Here is a 27367-nt window from a genome sequence, read left to right as displayed (position 1 = left end):
TTTCACACTGAGAATAGCAAATAGTCCAACGAAAGAAAGAAGGATCACAAATGTCAGAGCTGGAAGGGCCCCTGGGCGTCACATAGCAACCAGGAATGTCAAACCCCAGGCATGCTCCCGAACCCTCCCACTCCTCCACCCAGGGCAGACATCGCTAGTCGACCGTGGCTCTTCCTCCTTCCCCTCTAGCATCTTTCTGGCTCACTACCCCATCAATTACAGCTGGCACTGAGGATTAAACCTATTTACCATTCATTTAGGCCAATCCTCCCACTTAACAGATTGGGGAAAATCAAGGCCCAGAGAAGGAAGAAACTTGTTAAAGTCAAAGAGCAAGTCAGCAGTGGGGCCAAGCACCTGGGACTAAGAGAACAAACACTCCCTGAGAGCTCAGTCTGTACTGGGCAGGGGTTGAAATGAGTACAAAATGGCTGAGACCTCAAGAAGTTTGGATCAAAACACAAATAACTAACAGAGGTCCTCTCCCCTCTCCCCATCCTAGGAAGAAAGGCCCCTCCTGCGCACCACAGGCACAGCCTCCTCCCTGACATGCCATCAGCACCCTCGGCTAACACGTCACAGGGGGCCGTGCCATGCTCTCCTCTTCCCTGGACCCATTAGCTCTGCCCTCCCTGCTCTGCAAGGAAACGGAGTGCAAATTAATGGAGAGTTAATCAGCTGGGGAAGGGATATTAATAGACTCAGACTCACCCCCCCCCAATCTTCCCAAGCAGATCTCAAGCAGGAGAAAAAGGAGCCTTCAAGAAATCCGAGGAAAAATGTCTCATTTTGAGGGCCTCGAGTCACTTGATGGAATGCTACAGCACAGAATTTAGACTATCAGGGCCGAAAGAACAGTTAGAGCTCCTCCGCGGTTCAGCTCCTGACTGGGGTCGAGGCAATCAGGAATCTGTATGTTTTTCCGGGAGTAGGTCCATAGTGTCACAGAATCATCGAGTCTAAAAGGACTCAGTGGTCCTTACCACATAAAAGGTTAAGAACTGTGGGTCTCGTCCATGGCCCTTCTCATTCCTCACATGGGGAAACTGAGGCCCAACCAAAGGGAGCTACTTGCATCAGGCCACACAGCAAATTGTGTCAGAACCACCAAGAATGTTTGCTAAGTGCCTGCTGTGCCTCTTCTCGAAGGATTCTAGGACACAAGGACCCCAGAGCAGGCGAAGAAGCCGAAGGCAATGTCCCGGTCCCCCAGGAGTTGTCAGCTCTGAAAACTGTAGCTGGTTCTCCACTCTCCCAGTCTGTTTCCGTAGCAGTGGTGCCATTTGATTGTTACTACATACTCTGACACAAGCGGAAGGGCTCTATGATTCCCACTGGGCAAATGAAACTGCCAGAGCTAGTGGCAGAGGGAGGATTAGAATCTATAATCCCTGAATCCCAGCCTAAGGTTTCTGGAATGCATCAGGTCTGGCCGTTGTCAGGAAAGAAAACATTACAATGCAGCAAGGATTGAGTCCTCACAACAGGGCAGGGCCCGAAGATGAATCAAATGCTTTTGTCCTCAAAGAACTCCCAGTCTGAAGGACACACACCTCCCCTCCAAGTGCTAACACAAGCGTGATGGGAGTCCATGAGACCAACTGCCTCAGGAGCCAAGGTGGGAGCTGGGCACCGATGGATTTATTCATGTGACAAATATTTATTAAGACCGATGAAGTGCTAGCCTGTGCAAGGTCCTGGGATACAGGAGCGAACCACGTGGGCACGGCCCCTGCAATCACCAAGTTTACAACCCGGGGGTGAGACAGCATGATCAAATCATCACATGCACAGAGGGGACATCAGAGTGTCACTGGTGGACGCGGGGCCAGCTGGGGGGAGTGGGTTTCAGGCCACGAAGGGGAGAGGGGCAGGCTTGGGTTCAAACCAGGGTGAGGACCCTGGCTTCCACATCAGCCCGGAACTCGGGGGCCACACCAACCTTACTCATGTCTGAAATTATTTCATGCACATAGCAGAACCCCTACAAAGGCTCACTGGTGGGTCTAGGCTAGAAGTCTTCACCCAGACCGTTCCTAGCTGTGTAACCTGGAGCAACTTGCTTAAACTCTCTGAGCTTCATTTTCCTTACCTGCAAAATGGGTTACTGATAGTGCTTTAATTGTAGGTTAGAACAGTCTTGGGAGAGATACCAGCTCCTTACCACTGCCCACTGCGACCCCTCCAACCTTGTCTCCTAGCACTTTCTCCCTGGCTACTGCTCTTCAGCCCTTTGGTTCCTCCAGCACACAAAGCCTTTCCTGCTTCATGACTTTGCACTTACTTCTTCCTCTGCCTGGAGAGCTCCAGTCTTGCTCTCTAATCTTCATGTGGCTGAATATTTCCCATCTGCCAATTATTAGCTGGAATCTCCTCCTCAAAGAGGCCTTTCCTGACCACCCAGCTTTTACGTCCTTTTCTTATCTCCAGGTTTATCAGCTCTGTGGCTTGTCACAGGAGACCACTATTTGTTTAGGTGTTAATGATCTAGGGTAAGTCTCCTCTGGACTATGGGATCCATTGATGAACCCCGTGCCTGACTCAGACAGGGAGCTCAGCAAACATCTCTGGAATGAATGATGAAATCTACCAGGAGGGAAACGGTTGTGGCTCTGTGGTTGAACACCTGCTTCCCACATACAAGGTCCTGGGTTCAATCCCCGGTACCTCCTGAAAAAAAAAAAGACCACTTCGATGATGCTCACAGCACACCAGCACAGCATTTGCACATAGTAAGTCATTATTCTAATACTGCCAGATAGGCACAAGGAAATACGGCTTCACCTCCCCCACCCCAATCTTTATGGGGGAGGAAGTTTCAAGGAAAAAAGAACAAATCCCCACATACTCCTCACCTCACTTCAACAGGGCTGTCTCATTTACTCTATTACACTCCATGCCCCCCCACGTGCTTGCACACAAACACACGTGCATGCACACAAACACGTGCAATGCACACAAACACACGTGCATGCACACACAAATGCAGGCAGAGCTGGCAAATTCCAGAATATAATAAGTCATCATATTATTCCATCCAGGAGGGCTTCTTAAAGGAAATGCCAGCCGTCATGTGGCCCTCCGGCCCAGGCGCAGGAGCACACAGGGTCACGGAGGCATGCGCACAGTGCTCTTAGCCCCGCCTCTTTCTAAAGGGCCTCTAGGCTCCATCTGAGAAACGGGGCTACCTGTACTGACCACTGAGAGTCGCAAACTGAGTTACATACACAAAGTGCCTGGGACAGTGCTGCCACAGAGCGGCTGCTCAATAAACTTGAGTGATTCCAATTAGGGTGCCGTCAAGGTTAGGAAGTCCTGGCTCCGGAGGCAGCACGCCCGGTTTGAATCTAGTTCAGCTACTGAGTAGGTGAGTAGCCCCAGGCACATAACTTCTCCAAGCCTGTCTCCTCCTCTGTAATGTGCAGGAAATAATCACGCTTGCCTCACAGGGTGGTGAAGAGACACGGGACCTGGAACCTGGCCTGACCACCGCGCATCTTGGTTCTGCCGGGAGGCGTGGAGAGAGCAGCTCCTCCCAGCCCTCCTTGACAGAGGCAGGGAAAGGGGCCTGGCAAAGGGGTAGGAGCTGCCCGCAAAGTGCGGCACCGGGACAAGGCATGGTCCTGAGAGCTTTGGAGGGTGAGGGGACTCCTGTGCGTAAGGAAGTGCAGAAGGTGGCGTGGGGCAGAGCCGGGCTTTCCAGGGCAGCGAGGGTGCGGCAGGCAGGGGATGGTGAGCCCTGGAAGGGCGTACCTGGAAGAGCTCGGAGTCGTCGGGGCTGTACTGGCTGGGCTCGCTCTCGGAGTTTTCTGGGCACCACTGCAGCTCCTCAAAGCAGGTGGCCGTGTCAAAGTCGCTGGCGTCCAGCTGGGAGAGGTCGAGCTCTGGAAAGTCAGCACACAGTTGCTCCTCCCCGGAACCCTCAACCTGAGGAGAAGAAAGGAGGAGGCAGGTCAGAGCTGAGCTTGGCGAGACCCAAAGCAGGGATCCACGACTCATGAGGCTGCCAGCATGGGTCCTCAGCTGCCCCTGGGCAAGACACAAATTCTGCAGCTCCCCTCCCTGCTTCCCTTTAGTCAAGCTGCAAATTGTTGAAACCACCAAATCACAAGAGCTAAGTCAGGCTCTGGCAATATAAATTCCCCTGCTGCTCTCTTCCCTCTTTCTCTGCACTCTTACACATCCCTCAAGGCTCTGCCCATGTGGGACCTCTTTTCTCTCACCAGGACCATTTTGTTGAAAGTCTGTAGACCCTCCATATAGAGAGCCACTCCTTTACATAACTGCCCCCACCTAAAAGCAAATTTCTCAAAGGCAAGAATTCCCTTATATTAAAGAGACAGAAAAAAAAATTGCTAACATTACTGAGTGATTACTAGATTCTGGAGAAACTAATCCATGTTCTCAGGGATTTTATAGGAATATTCACTGAAGTGCTATTTGTAATGGCTAAAATGTGGGAGACCACCCATCTGTAAAACAATGGATAAATAATACTATAATCTGTGGGCCGCAGGAAAAAAAAGAGGCAGAGTTCTGCATTCTCCAAGACATGTTAAATGAAAAACCAAGATGTGGAATATCAGTATATAGAATATGATCTCACATGAGTAAAGAAAACATAACAAAATCAAGCTACAGGAAAGGCAATGTGGCTCAAGTGATAAGGCCTCAGCCTACCATATGGGAGGACTCAGGTTCAATCCCTGGGGACTCCTGGTGAAAAAGAAAAGAAGGTGTGCCTGAGCGGTGAGCCAGTGTCTTCATGGTGAGCCAAGAGCCCATGCGATGAGCCAAGTGCCCACGTGGTAGCCAAGTGCCCGCCTGAGTGTCTGTGTGATGAGCCAGTTCCTGTGCCCATGTGGTGAGCCAGTGTCCGTGTGGCAAGCTGAATGCCTACACAGCAAGCCGAGTGCCCATACGGTGAGCCAGTGCTCATGCAAGTGAGTCATGCAGCAAGATGATAACACAACAAAAAAGAGATGAAGGGGAGAGTCAAGGTGAAGCACAGCAGAGACCAGGAACTGAGGTGGCACCACTGACCGGGAACCTCTTTCCACATCAGAGGTCCCCAGGATCAAACCCCAGTGAATCCTAAAGGAGGAAAACTAGAAGAGAAGACAAAAAGAGAAATAGATACAGAAGATCACACAGCGAATGGACACAGAGAGCAAAAACAGCAGGGTGGGGGTTGGGAGGGAAAGGAAAAAGAAGCCCCGAATCCCCCCTCCCATAAGTCAAGCTGCACACCTCTCTATTGAAATAATATGTACGCAAATGCACAGGAAAAGGCCTGGAAGGTTATACGCCCACCTGGCTGGTGGTGGTGGAGTTGGGGTGGGGGAGGAGGGAGTCACAGGGGACTCTGTTCACAGCATTGTCTGAACCCGTGGTTCTCAAACTCCGGTCCCAGGACCTGCAGCACCAGCACCATTTGGGAACTTGTCAGAAGGTGCAAATTCCCAGGCCCACTGCAGACCTGCTCAATCAGAGGCCCTCAGCTTCTCACCCTGGACTCCCAAGTTTAACAGTCACCAACACAAGGGCTGCCCTGCAGATTCAGAAATAGCCTGAGCTGGGAGGATGACGAAGAAACAGAGTACTGTAGTGATAAAGAGGGTCAGCCCGGGGTCTCATAGCCCAGAATCATCACCCCCACTCACCAGCCACGAGACCTTGGGCAAATCCATTCTCCCCTCTGAAGCTCAATGCCCTCATCTGTAAAATGGGGACAACACCACCGCCTGCCTCACATGGTGACTTTAAAGATTAAATGAGGCAATGTCATAGTCTGGCCCGTAAGTGCTCAATAAATGTTAGTTAACAGCAATGATGGCTAAGAAAAATAATAACCATAATAATAAACGGCTTCATGGCTGGCAGAGAGGGGTGGGAACTACCTCAGAAGACAGAAAAACAGCCTACGTGACACGTAAGAGAAATAGGTTTTGCCCAGGCCTTTCCCTTAATTGTTCCCACTTACTAGAGCTCATACATTATGAATACATGTATATTATTAGCTCAACTTGACACAGGAAAAAGGCTTTTATCCAAATTTGGGTCAAATGTCTTAATTAGCATTTCATAGGAATCCTGCCTGCCTGCGCCGGCAGCGCCCCGGACAGGCAGTGGGGTGCACAGCAAGATCTCGGTCTCTGGGACAAACCCCACCCTGCCGCCCCTGGCCGCCCCCCACCACCTGCCCACCTGCACACATTCAACAATCACAGCTATCAAGTGCATCATCCTGGGCTACAGCCAGGGGTGAAACGGACAAAACCCTGCCATCTTAGAGCTCAGCTGCCGGGGGACTGGGGGCGCACGGCGCTAAATACTCACATAAATAAAATACGTGACTATAAACTGTGACAACCCAGGGAGAAGAGCTGAACAAACACTTCAGAACCTAATAGGGGAGTCTGAAGGCAAGGGAGACGCATGTGCTGCCATAAGCTCTGGGTCCCCAGGGAACCCATCCCCAAACAAGCCCCTGTTGCCCACCTCTCACGGTCCCACCCTGTCAACACCCCTACTACTAAACCACCCCACCCGACTGCTGCTGTGGCAGGGAGCACAGTGGGTCCTCTCAGCCGCCTCTTGGGAGCATCTCTCTCCTCCTGCCCAAACTGTGCGGGTGCAGCCATTTTGCCTCTTCTGGATGGACAACTGTTTTTTTCCCCCAAGTTTGGGGCCATGATGAAGAAGTCTGCAATGTTTGTGTACAAGTCTTTGTATATTGTTATTTCTCTGGGGTAAAATACCTAGGTGTGACAAATATATGTGTAACTTTACAAAAACTGTGAAACTGTTCTCCAACATGGCTGTACCGTTTTACACGTCCATCAGCTGGATGAGAGTTCCAGTCGCTCCATGTGCTCACCAACACTTGGCAGTGTCAGTCAGTTTAATTTGAGCAGCTCTAGTGGGTACATTCAAGCATTTAGTAAAAGCTACTATAAGGGGAGCCAGTGTAGCTCAGTGGTTGGATGCCAGCTTCCCACATATGAGGTCCAGAGTTCAATCCCTGGCCCAGTAACTCAAAAAAAAAAAAAAAAAAAAAAACTACTATGATCCAGGCACTGTGATACCGTGATAAGTGCTTATATATGTAACAAGCAAGACTCAGTCCCCATTTTGCATGAGTGGACCTCTTAGGGAAGCAAACATAAAGAAACACATCAACACTTCATTACAGATTTGTTCCTCCTAGGAAGGAAACAACCGATGGAGAGTAACAAAGGGGAATCTGTCTTAGGTAGGGGTGTCAGGAAAGGCTTTCCTGGAGAAGCTAACCTGGAGAAGGAAGAGGTGGGGAAGAGGGTTCCAGACAGAGGGAGCAGGAAAACATAGTCCAAGTATGGACTGAGCCTCAAGCCCAGAACATCTAGTGCACCGAGCAAAGCCATGGTGGGGGGGGGGGGGGTCGAGATGCCTCGGAGGCAGGTGGAGGCTGGATCAGGTAGGAAGTATAAGGGGTGCGTGGGTGGGGGCAGCAGAGACGCAGGGAGATGAGTTATCTATTGTAGCCATCCAGGAGAGGGGCACGGGTGAAGCTGGGAAGCCACTACTCTGGCACTACCCGGAGCCCATGGAGTGGGGAGGGGGGCAGCAAAAGCAGAGGCCCAAGGGTGCTGGGCGGCCTTCCTGGCCAGCAGAGCCCCAGCAATAAGTTCTCTGAGGGAGCCCTTTCTTTAGGTTCCTGACCACCCCTAGCGCCCACCCAACAGCTCTGAGCAGCCACTTCTGTAGGACTCACTTCTCAGGGCTTAGAAACAATTTTTAAATCAGAATCCCAGAATCCCAGACTAGCCCACAACTAGCAGCCCCAAGAAGTCATCCAGATCAGGAAATGGACTTTGGCCCAGTGGTTAGGGCGTCCGTCTACCACATGGGAGGTCCGCGGTTCAAGCCCCGGGCCTCCTTGACCCGCGTGGGGCTGGCCCAAGAGCAGTGCTGATGCGCGCAAGGAGTGCCGTGCCACACAGGGGTGTCCCCGCGTAGGGGAGCCCCACGCGCAAGGAGTGCACCCATAAGGAGAGCCGCCCAGCGTGAAGGAGGGAGCAGCCTGCCGAGGAATGGCGCCGCCCACACTTCCCGTGCCGCTGACAACAACAGAAGCGGACAAAGAAACAAGACGCAGCAAACAGACACAGAGAACAGACAACCGGGGGAGGGGAGGGGAGGGGAGGGGAGGGGAGGGGAGGGGAGGGGAGGGGAGGGGAGGGGAGGGGAGGGGAGGGGAGGGGAGGGGAGGGGAGGGGAGGGGAGGGGAGGGGAGGGGAGGGGAGGGGAGGGGGATTAAATAAATAAATAATAAATCAAAAAAAAAAAAAGAAAAAGTCATCCAGATCAGTCATGGTGAACACCTGGAGGATCGGAGGCCCCTTCAAGAGCTGGATGAAGGCCATAGACACTCCCCCCAAAGTGCCATGTGTGCACATGAAATTTAGACCAAACGTCTAGGCCTTCTAGACCCAGCCTAAGGACTCCTGACAATTAGGCTAGCTCCTTCATTTGACAGATGTGGAAACTGAGGCCCAAGGAGGGTAGTAGACTTGCCCCGGGTTGGCCAGAGAGTGTCCTTTCCATGAAAACCATGGTATCTCCTGTACAAAATATCCATAAAACGGCCATGACTATTACACTTATTGATTACCCATAGCTGCCTGGCATACACAAAGTGTACCCAGCACATAAAATAAAAACCTCAGCCTTGAGGCTTGTCGATTAGGTCTAAGACCACTCTAGCTAAAAACCATTAAGCACTGCATTAAAAGTGCTTTCTCTAGCCTTCTCCATATTTAGAGAGGCTACTGAAGGGGTGCCTCTGGTGATCCAGTTCTCTTTGAAAGGTCTGAATTGAGGCCAATGGTTCTGTTTATCCTCCTTCTGCAGGCCCAGGAGAGGACCTACTGGCCACCATTTATTGAGCGCTTGCAGTATGTCAGGGGCCATGCTGAGTGCTTGCTAGGTTCCTCTTGTTGGATTCTTAAAACCACCCTGTGGGGTAGGTGGTGGTGTTCCCATGGCTCTAAGGAGGAAACTCAGCGAGATCAAGCCAAATGTGCAGGGATCTAGAAAGGCGAGGTGGGCACTCAAACCCAAGTCTCTCTCTCCCTTACAAAGCCTGTGCTCTCAAACATGATCCGCCACCGGCATCTTCAAGTGGGAAGGTACAGCCAAGACCATTCATTCCATTTACAGGAATGGGGAAACGGAGCTTCAGTCAAGGGCTGGGAAAAATTGCACGCTTGTGGGCTGAGCAGGGCCAGTCGGGCCAAGGGTGCTGTGCTGTGCTGTGCTCTGGCCTCGTGTGGACGGGCCTCCCTGGCCCCCCACTACCTCGGCTCACATCCCTGTCTCGGGGTCCATCCTAGGGGTGCTGAGCTTTCCGTGTCCACTCCTCCAGCAACACTGCACCCTTATCTAAAAGGGTTGTGGCCGCCGAAAGCCATGGAGACAAATGACCCTGACTGTGGATTAATGGGGTTTCATCCAGACTCACATAAGTGGCTTCATTGGAAGACTGTGTATCTTGCTGGAAATTGATTTTCTGCTGAAGAAAGAATGCATCTTCAGGAAAAACTGGTGGCTCCACTCTCCTGGCTACAATCAGCAAATCTCCTAGCTTAATGCCTGGCCCAGAGCAGATTTTCAGAGCTCCTGAGTGGAAGGAAGCATGGCTGGGGTAGGGGACGGTGCTGCAGCAACAGAGCCTGGGTTCTGGGTCTGTCCAGTTCTCACTTCCCTCTCTGTAAAGGAAAACATGAAGCTAGATGGACTATGGAACCTTCCTGCAAAATCATTTGATAAAATTCTGCAGATGCTTTCTGAGATGCCATATCCATGTAGGCTTTGGGGAAATATTTACGTAGAACTCGGCATTTTATGAACAAATAAACCAATGAATTAATGACTGAATTTATCGAGGGGGAAACAGAGGTATAGAGAGAAGGAATGTCTCAAAATGGAAGAGGCCTAGACAATGGGGATGGAGGCCTAGGCCCTGGCTTTGATACTAGCACTAATCCTTTGGGATAAGGGCATAACTTTTGGAGCCTCCATTTCTATTGACAAAATGGGGGCAATAAAAGACTGCAACCTCACAGGGTTTTGTGTTTTTTTTTTAAAGATTTATTTTTATTTATTTCTGCCCCCCCGCCCAGTTGTCTGCTCTCTGTGTCCATTCACTGTGTGCTCTCCTGTGACCGCTTCTATCCATCTATCAGTGGCACCGGGAATCTGTGTTTCTTTGTGTTGCATCATCTCGTTGTGTCAGCTCTCCATGTGTGCGGTGCCATTCCTGGACAGGTTGCACTTTCTTTTGCACTGGGCGGCTCTCCTTATGGGGCGCACGCCTTGCACGTGGGGCTCTCCTACGCGGGGGACACCCCTGTGTGGCAGGGCACTCAGCACTGCACACATCAGCACTGCGCGCATCAGTACCGCGCATGGGCCAGCTCCACATGGGTCAAGGAGGCCCGGGGTTTGAACCGCGGACCTCCCATGTGACAGGCAGATGCCCTATCCATTGGGCCAAGTCCGCTTCCCTCACCGGGTTCTTATGAAGATAAGTGACATGAGTTGGGAGCCTAGCATGCATTAACGATAGGGCCCTTTATGATTCCCAAAGGACACTCATGGCTCCGTCTCCTTAGTGCCTTCCCAAGGTGCAGGTGGGAGTCTGTAGTCACCATCCCCATTTGGCTGCCCGGAAAACTGGGGTTCTAGGGGGGTCAGTGCTTTGTGAACTGGTTTCTGACCCACCCCATCAGTCCTAAACCTGCTGCCTCCCCCTACGTGGTTTTTCCTTCAACCTTGACTTGCTACCTGACCCCAGTGTTACCAAAAAAATCCATGGTTTCGGGTGGAGGACAGACCTTGCCCTGCCAGCCAGACCACACCAGCTTGCCCAAGGCCTGCCCAGGGCGACGGGGAGCGGGCCCACCACTCAGGCCAGACTTCCCTCCTGTCACTGCCATCCTGGGCACCCTAAGTACCACCTACCCCATGGAGCCCCCTCCTCTGAAAAGAAGTTGTATTCGATAGTTTCAGGCAAGTTTTCCCTTATATACTGCTTTCAGGAACGCCCATACCTGGCACACCTGCTAGATGGCTGGGTATGCGCCTTCCCTAACCCCTAGCTGACCAAGGCCTGCTCCTGCCAAGGCTTCTCAACGTGGAGCCGAAGCAGCCGCTACTAACCAACTAGAACCAGGCTGGTCTGGCCCTGGGATCCTGCCCATCTGCTTGCCTCCTAGGAAGGAAGTACAGGTTGAGTCTCTACAAAGCCACAGCCTCCCACCCACTCCCCTGCCTTGGGGGCAGGGGATCCCCTACCCTATACTCAGTTTGGCCAATTACAGTGCTTCCTCCCAGTGGCCACAACAACTGGTTCTACTGGTTTGAGGGTAGGTTGGAACAAAGACCAAAAGTTTGCCAGAGCATTTGGACAAGGGGTCTCAACTGGATGAATGTAATTCTCAAAAGGCTCATGGCCATCTTTGCTACCACTGGCGAAGAGCCTGCCTGAGAATGAAGCCAGAGCAGGTAATGCAGAGCCAAGCAGTGGAGAGAAGGAGTCCCCATAAAATAATTTAAAAGCTTGGATCCAAATGTGCCTGAAGCCAGCTATTTCCTAAACTCCGCAGTTGAAATGAGACAATAAATTCCCTTTCTAGATTTGTATATTAGTCAGTCAAAAGCAATGCTGATGCAAAGTACAAGAACTCTGTTGGCTTTTATAAAGGGTAATTATTTGGGGTAGAAGCTTACAGTCACAAGGCCATAAAACATAAGTTACTTCCCTCACCAAAGTCTGTTGCCACGTGTTGGAGCAGGATGGCTGCTGGTATCTGCGAAGGTTCAGGCTTCCTCTTCCTCTTAAGGCTCCGTGGTCCCAGCTTCTTCCAATCTCAGCTGCAGGCTGGGATAAGTCTTGCTCTCTCTCTCCCAGGGCTCACTGCTCTCTGGGCTCAGCTGCTCTGGTCTCTCCACAAGGACAGCTGTAGACTGTCAGGCACTCTCTCGTCCCAGGACCTCTGCTGTGTCTATGGAGCCGTCTCTATTCTTCTGTGTTCTTCTGTGTGTTTACTTCCCAGGGCTCCAGCATCAAAACTCCTACTCTCTCCTCTGCTAGGTCATTTTCTCTGTGAGTTCCTGCCCACCAAGGGGCTGGGGACTCGACATCCTTCTGACGCGGCCCAATCAAAGGCCTAAACATAATTTAATCAAGTAAAAGTGAAACCTCTGAAGTTAATACAATCTAATACACCCAGGGAGACAGACCAGATTACAAACATAATCCAATATCTATTTTTGGAATTCATAAATAATATCAAACTGCTACACTTTGCATTCCAGTTGGAGTTTCTGTCACCTATCAATAAAAAAGCCATGACTATCTCATCTCTCACATTACCAAAAAAAAATCTTCCCACTGTCTTGCAAATTAGTGCAACACTCCTAAAGATTGTGGCTTCTAGGAGAACAGAAATTTTTTTTTAAAGATTTATTTATTTATTTATTTATTTATGCCCTCCTCCTTGTTGTTTTGCACTTGCTGTCCGTTCATTTTGTGCTTTCTGTGTCTGCTCATCTTCTTTTATTTAGAAGACATCAGGAACCAAACCCAGGACCTCCCATGTGGAAGGGAGGCACCCAATCACTCGAGCCACATCTGCTCCCTGCTTCTTGTGTCTCTCATTGTGTCTTTTTGTTGCACCATCTGATTGTGTCAACTCACCGCACCAGCCTGGCACATCAGCGCTCTGTCTTGCTTATCTTCTTTAGGAGGCACTGGGAACCGAATCTGGGACCTCCCATGAGGTAGGCAGGTGCCCAAACTGCTTGAGTCACATCCGCTCCTCCCATAGAAATTCTTATAGCATCAATTGAAAGAGGGGCTCTGTGTGGATAACCAGGCCAATGAAAGGACTTCCTACCCAATCACTCAAGGCTCAACATCTCAACCTGGTCCTCAGGGCCCTTTCCATATGGAAATACCTGGCTCCAGCCTGCTCAGCAAGTGAGCGCAAACCCAGCCTTGTTCAACCCTATGTGTACAGCAGTCTGATGAAAGGTCTCCAGGTCTGGGAAGAATAGGTTCTTTAGTCTAGAGAGCAAAATGGGTCCAGTGCGCAGAACTGGGATACAAAGCCAGCCAGGAAGGAGCCCAGTGACAGTGACCTTGGGAAGGAAGATCTGCACAGTAGGGAGGGCAATGGGATGGAGGAAATTGGGGTCTCTGACATTGTGATGCACCAGTCCAGGCCTGGGAAGTCTACCTCAGAATGAGAGAGCACCCAATTCATAGCTTGCTGAACCTCTTGCCATTTTAGGGGGTTTCTGTTAACAGAAGCCCACCTAGCACACCTCCACGTAAGCAAGCTGCCAGGGCAATCAACACTCCCCATCTCCTCCTGCAACAATATTCTTCGCAAATGCTTGAGGCACCTGCAGCTCCCAGCTGTCTGCCCCTCTGGGTGGCCATGAGCTTCTGCTCCCACCAGCTGGGCTATTTACCAAGAGTCATTTGTGATTCTTTCCAAACTCCCTGGTTACTGTAATTACAAAATAAAATGCAAGGTCCAGAAGCAGAAGTGGCTCGCGTGGTTGGGTGCCCACCTCCCAAATGGAAGGTCCTGGGTTCAGTTCCTGGTGCCTCCTAAAGAAGATGAGCAGAGACAACAAGTAGACAATGAGCAGACAGTAGACAATGAGCAGACAGACAGACAAGGGTGGCATGGGGGGGGGGGGTGGATTCAATGGTCCATAAACAGAAACAGAGTACAAAAGTAAGCTGAATACTATGGAAGGATTCAATGAAGTTGAGTTGCTTAAAAAAAATTACTGTCATATGTGGGTGAGACAATGGTAAAGGAGGGGAAACTTGCAAGAATCTAGGTTGCTTGACAAGAGCCTAAGTTTTTGATACAGTTTAATAAACTCCCAAATTGGACACTGTAGCCCTGGCACCATAGGTGTGGTCTAATCACAGTGCCACAAACAGTCCTATAGTAAAAGATTAGAAAAAAATGAACATATAGGTCCTATGACTTCATTTAAAAGATAATGCTGCTATGTATTCATTTTATGACTCTGTGCTTTAACTGCCTTTCCCTAAGGAATTCCTCTCCACACCCCAACCAAGTTACAGGTTTCATTCTCCTAAGATAAGAAGGTGACTACAGTACAAGGATTCTGGTCTCCTTGCACTGGACTGCCTTGAAACAAATCCAGGAGTTTGGACACTGGAAGAACTGCAGGAATACTTTCAGAGACTAACACCTTATTTTATAGCTGAGGAAGCTGAAGTTCAGAGATGGGGACTGACTCAAGATGCCAGTTCCCCGCTGAACCAGGACAAAAACTGAGATGCTCTGTCCCCACTGCCCAGAGCTCTTCCCAAAGTGACAGGCCACTCCCTCATCAGCTATGACCCAATCTCCAGAAATTCTGAGTTAGGCCCATCCCCTTTCAAAGGGAAGGGACAAACAGGAAGTCTGCTGGGGCAGGTGTTACCTTCCTCAGTAATCTTTCCCACTCCCTAATGCCTTCTTGCAGCCCCTTCCATGCAGATCCGTAAAGTCTCCTGTTGTTGTGCCAAGGCGAGATTCCCTGGGGGAGCAGCCCTTGGACGTGCTGGCACGCGGCTGTGCAGAGCCCACACTCCGTCCTCTGGCACTTAGTTCTGAGGGCACCCTGGGCCACCCCACCCATTTACCACAGCAGATCCCAGCTGCTCTCAGCAGGCACAGGCTGCCCCAGGCCAGGAACGGGTTTTGGTGGTTTGTTTTTTTTCAAACAATGAAAGATTGAAGTATATTCTGTAACATGAGTACCAGGTATTTCAGGGGCCGTGTAATACGGACATTGTGTTTGCCTGCGATTGAAGTCAATTTCATGCACTTGAATTCAAGGGCCTCTTGAATTCCAATGAGAGCGGCCGTGTAAGCACTTGGTAAACTGGAGGTGATGTGCAGGTAGATGGTGAGATTCTTTGCTGAGGCAGATCTGGCCCTTGCTAGTTACAGGGAGTCACTTAAGCTCTTGGCATCTCCCGAGACCAGCCTCCCTCATGAACTGCTGTGCGGCTTGAGTTTCCACCCCAGGGCCTCGGGGCTGGCAGCTCCCTCTGCCTGGAACACCTTCCTCCTCCCTCACCTTCGCAGGGCTGGTTCCTTCTAATCATCCTCATCTCAAATCAAATGCCCCTCCCTTCCCTGACCACGTTTCCTAAAGAGGCCACCCCGCATCTCATCCATCATCCTACTGTAATTCTCTCAATCTGTACTTTTCATTTTCTGATAACTCCCCCATTTTCTTAAAAATTTAATTTTATTCATATATTTTTTTCTGGATGAGGGATTTTTTTTAAAGATACATAGATCACAAAAAAATGTTACATTAAAAAATATGAGGCTCCCATATACCCTGCTCCCCACCCCCTCCTACTCCCCCACATCAACAACCTCTTTCATCAGTGGCACATTCATTGCATTTGATGAATACATTTGGAGCACTGCTGCACCGCATGGATTCTAGTTTACATTGTAGTTTCCACTTGCCCCCAGTCCATTCAGTGGGTTATGGCAGGATATATGACATCTCCCATTTTTAACTTTACTTGTTTATTGTTGTCCTCCCCAAGTGGTAGCTCCACGTGGGCCGGGGCAGTCTTGTTCTCTGAGGTATCCCAAGTGCCTAGCACGAGGCCCAGCACACAGTAGGTGCTCAGTAAAGACAGGTTCAATAAATAAAATGAGATAGCTAATGGGGAAGTGCCTTGTAAATTATGAAGAGCAGAGCTCAAAAAGCCAGAGAACGCAACACGTGGATTTTTTCCATACGGACCATAAGACGCCAAACTGGCTGGCAGCCTTGGTTCCCAGATAATGATTTCTAGTTCTAGCAAACTCTGTGGGGACAAAACCACCGAGAGCTCATTTTCTTTCCTGGTCCCGGGCCCCTTTGCGAGGTCAGGAATGAAGATATATGATCACAAAAACCACCTGACATCAACACTCACCATTTCATCACATCAGCTCTACCAAGAGCAACATTTTATCAGTCACTGAAGGGCAGGCACAAAAATAGACTGCAGGGATCAAATGCCACCCTCAGCTGCTCTCTCGATTCCCAGAGGAGTGGCTGGAAGGCCTCAGCATGGAGGACCTCCGTGCCCGAGGACCCGAGGAGGGGGACACAGCGTCATCTGTTCCGAGAGAGTGCACAAAAATCAGGGGGTAGAGTCAGGGCAGGGACAAGTCAGGCACTCACCTTGGGCACCAAAAAAGCCGGTCATCAAGATAAATCATCATTTTAAAAAATAATAATTACTTATTTTATTTATGCAAAGAAAGCAATACATGCTGAACAAAACACCATGAATTTAAATAAAAACAGGATCGGTAGCACTGTCTTTTCCTTTCGCGTCTGGCGCCTCTATGGCGCTGCGTGACACTTGCTGCTGCTCCTGCCGGTATTCAAAATGTTGGTATTTTGCTCAGCATGGATTTTTCATTAATTTTTTATCTTTTTAAATGATTGCATTAAAACACGATTTATCTTGATAACTGAGTGTTTTTGCATTCCTTAAGTTTGGTGCCTGAGATGAGTGCCTCCCTCATCTCACCCTAACGCTGGCTCGGGGGGAATGAGATATGGTCAAAGGGTTCCTGGGTGTAAGGGGACTGAAATGAGATCGGACCACGTCCCCTTGTGGGGACTCAGTTTCCACACCCTTCCGACGGGGCCGACACTGCCACACTACCCTTCATTGCTGTAGCATGGTCCCAGACCTATCCAATGGATATTTTGGATGGGAAAGTGTTTGCGGAAATGGTAAAGTGCCGTCCACGTGTGAAGAACTGTTATTAAATTTTTCTCAAAGGTGGTGAGTGGCCCAAGATAGTGGTGGGTGGCATGCAGTTTTGAGGGAAGCTGCAAAACACTTGTCCTATTTATAATGAAAGGAGTGAAGTACGCTAAATGAACGGCTTTTGCTTCAAAAAGAGAGACCAGAGCAGCTTTGTGGGTCTCCCTCTGCCCAGGGCAGCCTCGCATCGGACCCCGCCCCTGAACGGGAAGGCAGGCCCTGGGAAGTGGGCCCTTTCCTCGCAGCCGGAAAGACCACCACCGTCGACGCTGCAGTCGAGCTGCGGCCATCATGACCCGGCAGCTGCTTTCCTTACTCCTCACATTTTGTGGGGTTTCCTCAAAAATCGGAATATGCCCAGGTTAGGGGAGAAGGTACTGGCATGTCCCAGGCCCCTCCTGTGTGGCGTAGATTAGAACGCCTGCACACTCTGTCTGGGCATGCCCTCTGGGGTCTTGCAGTGTCCACGCTCTTTGCTTCTCGTATGTGTCTCTTGCCGTAGCTGGCAGGAGAGACTGAGGGGGCTGGGCCAGGGCTCGGCTGCGAAGCCCTTCTGCCTGTTTGGCTGTTATAAATAACCCTGTGGGCAGAAAGAGGGGCCTGGCAGGACAGTGAAGGTCAGGCAGGCCCTTCGTGGCATTTGAGGAAATGTCACGCTCCAGGGGCCAGCGAGGTGCCAGCTTTAGCCCAGGGCTGCCCAGGGTTGACTGCGCCTTGCTGCCGTGCCAGGGAGCCTGTGGGGCCACACTCCCACCAGGACGGGAGCCCTAAGGTGGCAGGCTCCTGGGGGGAAGCAAGTACGGGAATGTCAGGTGGGTGGGAGGGCAGTGTGGAGCTGAGGGTTCCCCTGCCCAGCAGACAGCTCCCCACTTCTCAGGATGGGGACCAGCCGCCAGCACCCCAGCCTCGGTGGTCAGCCAGCACACGACCTGAGCGAGGGAGAGGTGACTCAGCAACGCTAAGCCACAGCTGCCCCTGCTGCTGCTCGGGTGGCAGCCGCGAGGCGTGACAGCCCATCTGCTCCTGTGGTTCCCACGCTGGGCTCCCTGGGGAACCCCCGTCACCATCTCCATGCCACAGCCTGGCCTTGGCCCTGGGCTTTGAAGTGGGAGGGATGACATGAGAGTCAATTAGGTTTCCCTTTTTATTAACCAAAACCCATACAGCGATGGCCCATCATCACACTCCTATTTAACTTGAGTGAATTCGATATTAGGTACTTGGCAAAAAAACAAACAGAAAAGCCCAATTTCTTTCTTGCATATGAGAAAATGGTGGCTTTACATTTTGCATGTATTATACACATACGCACACTTTATTCATACACACTAGTTCTTGGGCAACATAAGGGCTTCACCAGGTTAATTTGCCTCTACCCAAGTGGCCGTAGACCCGAACCCCAGATTGAGAAGCCACTGCCCCAGTACACGGTATGTGAGGGCCCAGCAGAGTGGATATTACCCCATTTTACAGACAAAGAAGCTGAGGCTCAGGGAGGTAACGCGATTTTGCTGAGCTAGAATCTGAACCCAGACCTAAGACCCTGCCTGTCTCAGGTTGACCACAGCTGTGAATGGGGCTCGGTGGGGAAACGTTCTTTCCGTTACTCTTTACCAAGTGTATTCATCTGACTTTGAAATAATGGAGAGAAAGAAGCTCTCAAAGTTCTCAAGGCGCTGGTAGTACCTTTGAGAGTCCCCGTGGGTCCAGAGCTCGGTTAACACATCCCTCTCCTCCGCACTTGCCGGCTCCGGGCGGGCCGGGGGCTGGCCCACCATCACCCGCGAGCTGGAGGCAGAGCTGGGCGAGGGCGCGTCCCTGCTCTTGCTTAAAACTCCTCCCAGACTTCTCCCCGCCCTCGACAAGCCTGGCCTACGAGGCCAGCACGCCCGGGCCCTGTGTCTTCCCACCCTCCCGCACTGCGGCGCAGGGGCCCTGCTTCTCCCCCTGGATTGGGCTCTCCACCGGGGCACCTGTCCAGGCCCTGGGTCACCTCTGCAGGAGGCCGTCCCAACGCCCCACCTGCCCCGTCGGTGTGGCTCAGCACCGCCTTCTACCCACAGCATCTTCCTCCAGAATGGAAGCTGCTGAATCCAGTACCTGGAAGTGCCTGGCTCAGTAAACCTTGTGGGATGGGGCAGAGTGGGCTCAGGGCCTGCATTTCCCAGGTCAGGGTTAGCACTTGGGCTCTTGCTACGGCGACGCCCACGAGGAGCTACTGTGTCTCCTGTTTTCCCTCTCACCCCCTGCTAAGGGCAGAGGCATCCTTCCACTCCTTTCATTCTCTCATGGAAACTCCTGCCTTTCGTTTTCCAGCAGGTCAGATGATGAGAAACCCAGAGCCACGAGTGCCCAGATAAACTGGTAGGAAATAAGATTCCCTTTGGCCCCCCGCAGGCCCTCCCCGGCCGGGGGGTCAGTGAGGGCCAGAGGAGCAGGGAGGGCAGGAGGCCTTCTCGCCAGACCCCCACGGCCCAGGGCCCTCGTCCCCGAGGCAGTGGCTCCCCTTCAGCTAGACGTGCCTCAAGTGGAAGTGGGTTTCCCCCATATGGGCATGAAAAGGGAATGGGTATCACACAAATCATGCATTTCCAACCCTTCTTTTCCAATAACAGGGCTGTGTCTGGGAGGGCAGGGGTTGTTACAGGCCCTGTACTGGCCACTCACGGTGGTGCAGAGGCACTTGGGCCACAAAAGGGAAACTGCCTGACAAGTTCAGTGACCACCGAGCCTGCAGACACAAGCAGGAAGCAGAAAGCCCTCTCCCAGGAGGGAGAACTTGTGGGGAAAGAAGTCCCATTGTCCCTGCCAGCACATACGACCCCACATGACAGCGTGCGCCACCTGAACCCACCTCCCCCACAGTGTAGTTTCCCCCACCCTATTGGGTTGGGGGTCTGGGGACTCATAAGAAATCCTTTATCCTGTAAATGAGACATTTTTACTCAGTTGCAATCTTCACAACAGGGCAGAGGTGATTAAGCCATTTTTCAGATGGGGAAGGTGAGGTTCAGAGAAAGTGACTTGCCCAAAGCCACACAGCAAGCTAAAGAGCAGGCCGGGACTACTACCCCAAAATTTTCTTTCTGGAGTAATAGAGAGCACTGGATCAGGAGTCACAACTCTGTTTCTCTATGTGTCTGTGAGTCTCAGTTTCCCCATATTCCAACACTAGGAATCCTGGAGACTATGGTCAGTCAACAGGCGCCTGAGGCATGCAGGGCAACAAATAATGTCACGTCACGGAGGCACAGGAGAAAAGCCGGTGGAGGCAGTGGTGGTGAGCATTTAGGAACGGAGCTTCATGGTGGCACGTGCCTGCACTGGTGCACAGGACGGCATGCGGATGCCCTGCTGGCTCCTCGCAATTCAAAACGTGGTCCCCTGGCCAGCAGCGCCAGCCTACCTGGAGCAGGTTAGAAGGCAGAGTCTCTGCCTGAACCCAGACCTCCAATCAGAGCCTACAGTTTCACAAAATCCCCAGGTGATTCATTGGCACACTAAAGTTCAGGAAGCAAGAATTTTAAAATCAGGAGTTGGACCCGAGCAAACTGCCTTGGGTTCGACCCTTCAACATCCCGGGCCTAGGTTGGCTATGGGGGGTGCTGACGAGCGCACACCGCCAAGGTCTGCCGCGAGGGCGGCACGCGTCAGGCACGCCCACGGCCCAGCCCCGCGCGGGCAGGTGGCGGCTGTCCACACGCTGGCCCCTCTCCTCCCAGACAGGCCAGGAGGGGAAAACCTCTCCAGCATTCCAAGTTCTCCCCGCACACCTGGGAGGTGCGGAAAAGACCCCCGTGGGTGCCAGCCACGGGGGAAGAGGAGGGGAGAGACATAAAGAAGCAAAGCAAACACAAGCGGCAGAGGCCGTCCGAGTCCCCAGGAGGCAGGCGACATGTGAAACCCGGAGACAAGGCCATTTCAGCATGCTCTGCCAGAAGCCAGCAGGCCGCAAGGGACGAGGAGCAAGGGCCACAGCCGTGTCACCTCAGGCCGCGCGAGGTAATGACTTTCCAGCCAGGCTCGGAACCAGTTCCTTGCGGCCAGGGCAGACACAATTGCCAAGGGTTACCCGAGCAACCAGGCAGAAGCCAGGGCCTGGAGCTAAGTGTCACCAGAAGGACACTGATGGAGGGGACTGTCAACCCAGGGGAGCTGGGCAGTCGGGGATTGAGTTGTGTGAACTTGGCCAAATGGTTAACTACTCTGGGCCTCAATAAAATGGGGAAAGTAGTTCCACCCACTCCTTTAGGGGTCTTACAACAATTTAATGAGAAGGGCTTTGTACTTAAGAAGAGTTAAGGTGGGAAATTTGTGTTACATATATGTTAATACTTTTTTTTTTAAAGTGTACTCATTTAAAAACAATTAACAAAGAACAATGGCCACTACTGGGCTATTACACAGGAGTCCTGAAGCAACTGCTGGAACAGCTGCAGCCTCTGTGGACCACTGGGCAGCCTGCAGCTTCCACACCCCCCTCTCCCTGAGTTAACCCTTCAGGCTCTGAGACTGACCCGATCCATGTTGCCACCAACTCACACATTAACGGCAACCACGATTTCTTGCCTCTACTCTAGTCCCCTCCACTCAGCTGGACCCAGAGTAGCCACAGCCATCTCAAAATGCAAATCTAACCCTGCTGGCCCCTGTTTAATACCCGGCCTTCCCCTTGCTACTCCCCGCCCCACCATTACTCCCAGATAAAGACCAAACTCTCCCTGCGGCCTGTGAAGCCCTGCATGGGCTGGTCCTACCTGCCTCTCCCGTCTCATTTCACAGTTTTAACCCACCTCCTACCCCAGCTCGCAGCCCCCCTGCCGTCTATCCCTGCCCCCACATGCAGAGCACCTTTGCTGTGCTGAGTCCTGTGCCTGGAACACCATCCCACACACAGGCGTTTCCCCTGCTCACCTCTCCATCCTTCACTCCTGACTTCCCAGGGAAGCTTTCCTTGAGTCCTGCAGACCACGCGAGGACCCTGTTTACCCCCTCCCAGCCTTCTGGAGGGACGGGGCCTCCCAGAGCTTATCACAGTTGGTCACTACGCACTTTATGGTCACTTTATGAATGCTCATCACTGCATCCCCCACGCCTGGCACATTCTAAGTGCTCAATAAACACCTGGGGAGCGAATGAATGACCCGTTCCTCAGTGACCACCTCACCCTCTCCTTCCACAGGACTCTCTGGGCTTTAGCCCCCAAACACCTGGGCCAAGCCCAAAGCTGCCCCATCCTCGGCCTACGTCCGTGACGCCAAGGCCTGGCGCCAGAGACCCAAGTGTTTCTAGATCTGATTTTCTTGAAAGCAGGTTTGGGCCACAGCCAGGGGAGGTGTGCGCTGCCGGCCCCGGCAGTAAGCGCTGATGGAGCTGTCTGGACCGGCTGAGCCGAGATCAGGAAATGCCAAGGTTTAAAAGCATCCGGAAGCCATTTATTTATTGTTGTTCTTGCACTTCCAGGTTATTTTGAGCTTTGGATCAATCGGTTGGCCCTCCTCTCTCCAAACATCGCTCCTCAAATACCCAACATGCACCTGGCCCTACCTGCCAGGGCTCACCCCCTGCGGCAGGCCTGTCACACAGCAGCAGCAGCAACACAAATGGGGCAGCAGTTCTCACTTACCAGGTGCCTCTGTGAGCGGAAAATGCTTTCACTGAAAGTCCCCAACAGTCCCAAAGGGGGATATTATCAGTTCCATTTTAGAGATAAAGAAATTGAAACTCAGAGAGGTGAGGAAACTTGCCCAGGGTCACACAGCTAGTAGGAGCTGAAACTGGGATTTGAAACCAGGCAGCACTGCTTCCACTCATTCTGCAGCCAAAGCTCCCATTTGTGGGTTTTCTCATCTCTGAGTTCTTGCCAACACCCTCCCAGCCCCCACAACAGCCAGCAATGCCCCCGCACCACCAGTCAAAAGCCAGACCTCTGTGTACACCACTACGGGAAGCTCGTGAAGAGGGGTGTTAAGTGAAAAGGGGGTGCTAACATTGCACGAGCCTGTTTGTATGTATGCATTTTAAAGATGGGTGGATGGATAAGTTTGTGCAGCCATAGAACCTTTCTGAAAAGACACATAAGAAAATATTAAGAGAACAGGCTTTGGAAAGTGGCCGTGGTAGTTGCTGAGGGCAGGGAGAGGGAAGAAGAGATGTGATGTGGGGGCATTTTTGGGACTTGGAGTTGTCCTGAATGATATTGCAGGGGCAAATGCAAGACATTATACATCCTGACATAACCCACTGTATGTGCTGGGGAAGAGTGTAAACTACAACATAAACTATAATCCATGCGGTGCAGCAGCGCTCCAAAACGTATTCACTAAATGCAATGAATATGGCACAATGATGAAAGAGGTTGTTGATGTGGGAGGAGTGGCAGGGGGGTGGGGGTGGGGTGTGTGGGAGCCTCATATTTTTTGTGATCTGTGTACCTTAAAAAAAAGACAATTTAATAAAAAAAATTTTTTTTTAATTTAAAAAAGAGAATAGGAATAGGCGTTATTAGGGAGGAAGAGGAGGCCAGAAAATATTTACTTTCTATTTCATAACCTTTACTCTTTGAAGTTTTATTTTTATTTACCCCACACATGCTTCAACCATCCTTCAAGGTCCAATTCGTGTATCACTTCCCCCAGAGCATGCCCTGGTTGCCTCAGCCTGTCCTGCCTCTCAGCGCAGTAGAGACTGCACTTTGCCTGCGTCTCTCTGGGCACACAGGCCACCGAGCCAGTGTTCTCAAGGTGCAGCTACACAGCGGTGGCCCCAGTGCAGCGGGAGCCCCAGGGCCTGGGTCAGTGTCTCGGGCCTCTGGGGCCTCCCCTCCCACCCTGAGCCTCTGCCGGATAGGGGATCACGGAGCCCTGGTGAATGAAGGACAGCTTTGCTTTCTGTCTTGACCCATGGCCTCTTGGAGCCAAAGAAGTTGGAAACTCTAAAATGGGGTTTGGGGGAGGGAAAGAGGAGTGGAAAACAGAAGCAGAAGGTAAATTCAACTCCTGGAAGCTTGCCCAGTGCGCATCCCTGGGAAATGACTCAAGCACCACTCATGCCAGCAGACAGTCCATTTGGGCCCTGAGGTCACCAAATCTTGCCGTGGTCCTACTTATTAAATATAGAAGCGCACGAAATGAAGCCACCGCTTCTCATGCTGAGGCCCTGAGCAGGGGTCAAGAGGCGGGATGAGGGGCAGGGAGCCTGTCCCCCATTCCCCATCCCTGACTGCTCACCCAGGAAGCTCTGGGCAGATACTGTGACTGAGGTTGCGCAGCCAGGCCAGGCTTGGCTGTTGGCCATGGCAGGAGCGTAGCGATCGTCCCATCTCACCTCACCGGCATCATGGGGTCCCTGCCCTCCCCACCACCCAGGCCCTGCCTGAGGCCCTCCAAGGGTTTGGAAATATTTGGCCATAAAAATCCGTGCTCATGGGAAGCAGACTTGGCCCAGTGGTTAGGGCGTCCGTCTACCACATGGGAGGTCCGCAGTTCAAACCCCGGGCCTCCTTGACCCATGTGGAGCTGGCCCATGCGCAGTGCTGATGAGCACAAGGAGTGCCGTGCCACACAGGGGTGTCCCCCGTATAGGGGAGCCCCATGTGCAAGGAGTGCACCCCGTAAGGAAAGCCGCCCAGTGCGAAAGAAAGTTCAGCCTGCCCAGGAATGACGCCACACACGTGGAGAGCTGACACAACAGGATGACACAACCAAAAGAAACACAGATTCCCGTGCCGCTGACAACAACAGAAGCGGACAAAGAAGAACACACAGCAAATAGACACAGAGAACAGACAACTGGGGTGGGGGGACGGGTGGGGAAGGGGAGAGGAAAAATAAAAATCCGTACTCTTTGTTGAGCCCTTCTCAAGCATATTACAGACATCTCATTTACACCATCCAACAGTCAAGCAAAGGCAGGCAGATGCATGTTTTACAGATGAGGAAAAAGTCCAGAGATGGTATGTAACGTGCTCGTGATCATGCAGCTAAGCTAGTGGGAAGACCAAGGGCTGCTGGGCTCCCAAGGCCGTCCGAGCTTCCTGCCCACCCCCACCCCCCCACACTCACTCCCTCTCCCTACGGAGGCTGCAGCAGGGGCACAGCCTGAACCGGGACACCAGCGGTTGGAGCTGAGTGATGGGGGCAGGAGCTCCTGATGGCCCGGGGCCTCAGTTTTGTCTTTTGCTCACCGTGCCACTGCCCTTCAGCTGAGCTGCGGCCACGCTTCTCTATTTCTGACCACACACCCACTGGGACATGCAACTGTGGGCTGGAAAATGCTCAAAGGCATAGGAGAAGCATGGAGACCCTTCTCAGAGCTCCATTTTATCCCCAGGATCTGGCATAACAGAAAGTTAGGTCATGAAACTGGCAAGAAAAACATTTTTTTATTATATAAAACAAAGGCATGTTAGGGGCTGGAATGCCAAAGCTGCATTCATTTTTTCAGATAAAACATGAATGGTTTGTGGTATGGGCTCTGTTTAAGCCAGCTGTGGGTTTAGCTGACAGGGCTACCTTGGTGGAGTGGCAGAGCTGTTAAGAACATTGACTTCGGAATCAGAAAGATCGGCTTTAATTTGGGCTCAGTCAGTCACTCAACCAGGTCAGAGAAGTGGGCGCAGCTCAGTGGTTGAGCACCTACTTCACACGTCACATTTACAAGGTCCCAGGTTCAATCCCTAGTACCTCCTAAAAAAAATTTAAAAAGAGCAAATTTGTGTTTCAAAAGAATGAGATCTAGTAGGCAAGTCTAATAATTATGATAATTTCAAAGAAGTAGTGAGCCTAAATATTTCTGAATATCTTCAACTGTGATGTAATATGAAAATATTTGTGATTGCCATTGGTGACAAAGTCACAGGTACTGCTATGATTTGTCATCTGTGTTCAACAATTAAAGGAAATGCTAAATTTCCGTTAGAGGTTCGTGAAAATGAAGATGTCATGTTTTTTTCCATTCATCCAAGTTCACAGACTCCCTAAATTTTTATCTAATCTTTGGGTCTTTGGACCCAAGGTTAAGAAACCAATGAGAAGGCATTTTACACAGTACCTGGCACACTCCATAAATGTTCTTTAGGGCTGGCTAGTTCAGGCTCTGCCAGGCTCTCTCCTGGACCCAACAGGGTTCAAGATTACACCTGTGTGCATTAGGGGTCCTGCACGGGAGCAGCCTGAGCAGCTCTGAGCTCATCAGGGGCTCAGAGAGGGAGGGATGTGGGTCATTTGAGGCTATTAGGTGGGAGGCCACTGATGTCAATCCAGAAGCTTAGGGTTGGAAAAGGGTTAAGCCCCAGTTAGGAAAGCACATAGGCTGTCTCAGTTCAAAACAAGCCGTGTCCTTCCATGCATTCTCTGTGTCCTCAGCTACTCCTGCAAAGGAGCCCTTTCAAATCCTCCCTCCTTGGCATCTCCACTTGGGTGGTTTAGCAGCATCTCAACCTTATGTACAAATGGGATTCTATTTCCACCCAAACGAGTTTCTCCTTCAGCTTCTCCCTTGACAGTAAATGGCAAAACCCTTCATCTAACTGCTCAGTAGCAAAACTTAGGATTCCTCTCTTTCTTCACACCTAATCCATCAGTCAGCCCTGTCCTACTCTCTCTCCAAAATAAATCCCTAGTCCAGCCTCTTCACTCGATCTCTGCTGTCACTGCAACAGCCCATGTTGTCATCATCTCTTACCAGGACTCCGAATATAGCTACCCACTCCCACACTTGCCCCTTCCCCACCAAGCTAATCTCTCCCAGAGCAGCCAAAATAGTGTTTACTAAAAAATATAAATCGGATCATGTCACCCATTTGTTTAAAACTCTCCAAGTGTTTTTCATTGCACTTAGAATGAAATTCAAACACTCATGGATGATGTAAGGTCCTTGCCTAACTTGCCAGCATCCTCTTCTGCCATTTTCTGCCTCACACACCATGCTCCAGGTATCCTGGCAGTCTCTATTTCGAGCTTACCAGCTAGATACTACCCTAGGACCTTTGCACAACCCACTTTTTACATGGCTGGCTCATTCCCAACACTTATATCAAATGTCATCTCTTCTGAGAGCCCTTCCCTGACTGCCTGCTCTAAAGTGGCCACCTATCCCCACTCGGTCACCTGCTATCACATGGCTGTGCTTTATTTTCTTGATGGCTCACAGAAGTGTCTGAAATGATCTTGCTCACTCTGTTCACATGTTCTTTTGTCCACCCCCGTGAGACTGGAGGCTCCTGAATGTGGGGAACTTAAGTCTGTCATGCTTCCCAGTATATCTAGGCACACAGCAGACACTCTTCAGAGTTTACTGAGTAGGAAATGGGCTGAGCTCTTGGTATGCATTACGTCAGTGAATCCTCACAATATTATTACTGTTGTACAAAGGAAGAAACTGAGAAGGCCCAGTGAGGGTCCCCATCTGGCTGAGGGCTGCCTGACTCCAAACCTGGGTTCTTAATCACATTATGCTGCTGCCAAATAAATAAATAAATAAATCCCC

The 27367-nt window shown here is 51.3% G+C and overlaps 1 protein-coding gene across 1 annotated transcript in view; it reads right to left on the bottom strand.

Annotated features, from left to right (window-relative positions):
• The window catches only part of PPARGC1B (PPARG coactivator 1 beta), a 109748-nt gene that overhangs the window by 27578 nt on the left and 54803 nt on the right, over positions 1-27367 (bottom strand). The window contains exon 2 of the mRNA XM_058280929.2: positions 3754-3927. Within this exon, the coding sequence (XP_058136912.1) occupies positions 3754-3927 (174 nt within the window). The remainder of the gene's footprint in view (positions 1-3753; positions 3928-27367) is intronic.

This window comes from Dasypus novemcinctus, chromosome 2 (assembly GCF_030445035.2).
Source record: "Dasypus novemcinctus isolate mDasNov1 chromosome 2, mDasNov1.1.hap2, whole genome shotgun sequence".
NCBI lineage: Eukaryota > Metazoa > Chordata > Mammalia > Cingulata > Dasypodidae > Dasypus > Dasypus novemcinctus.
Note: the sequence above shows the minus strand (reverse complement) of the source record. Positions and strands in the feature narration are given on the sequence as shown.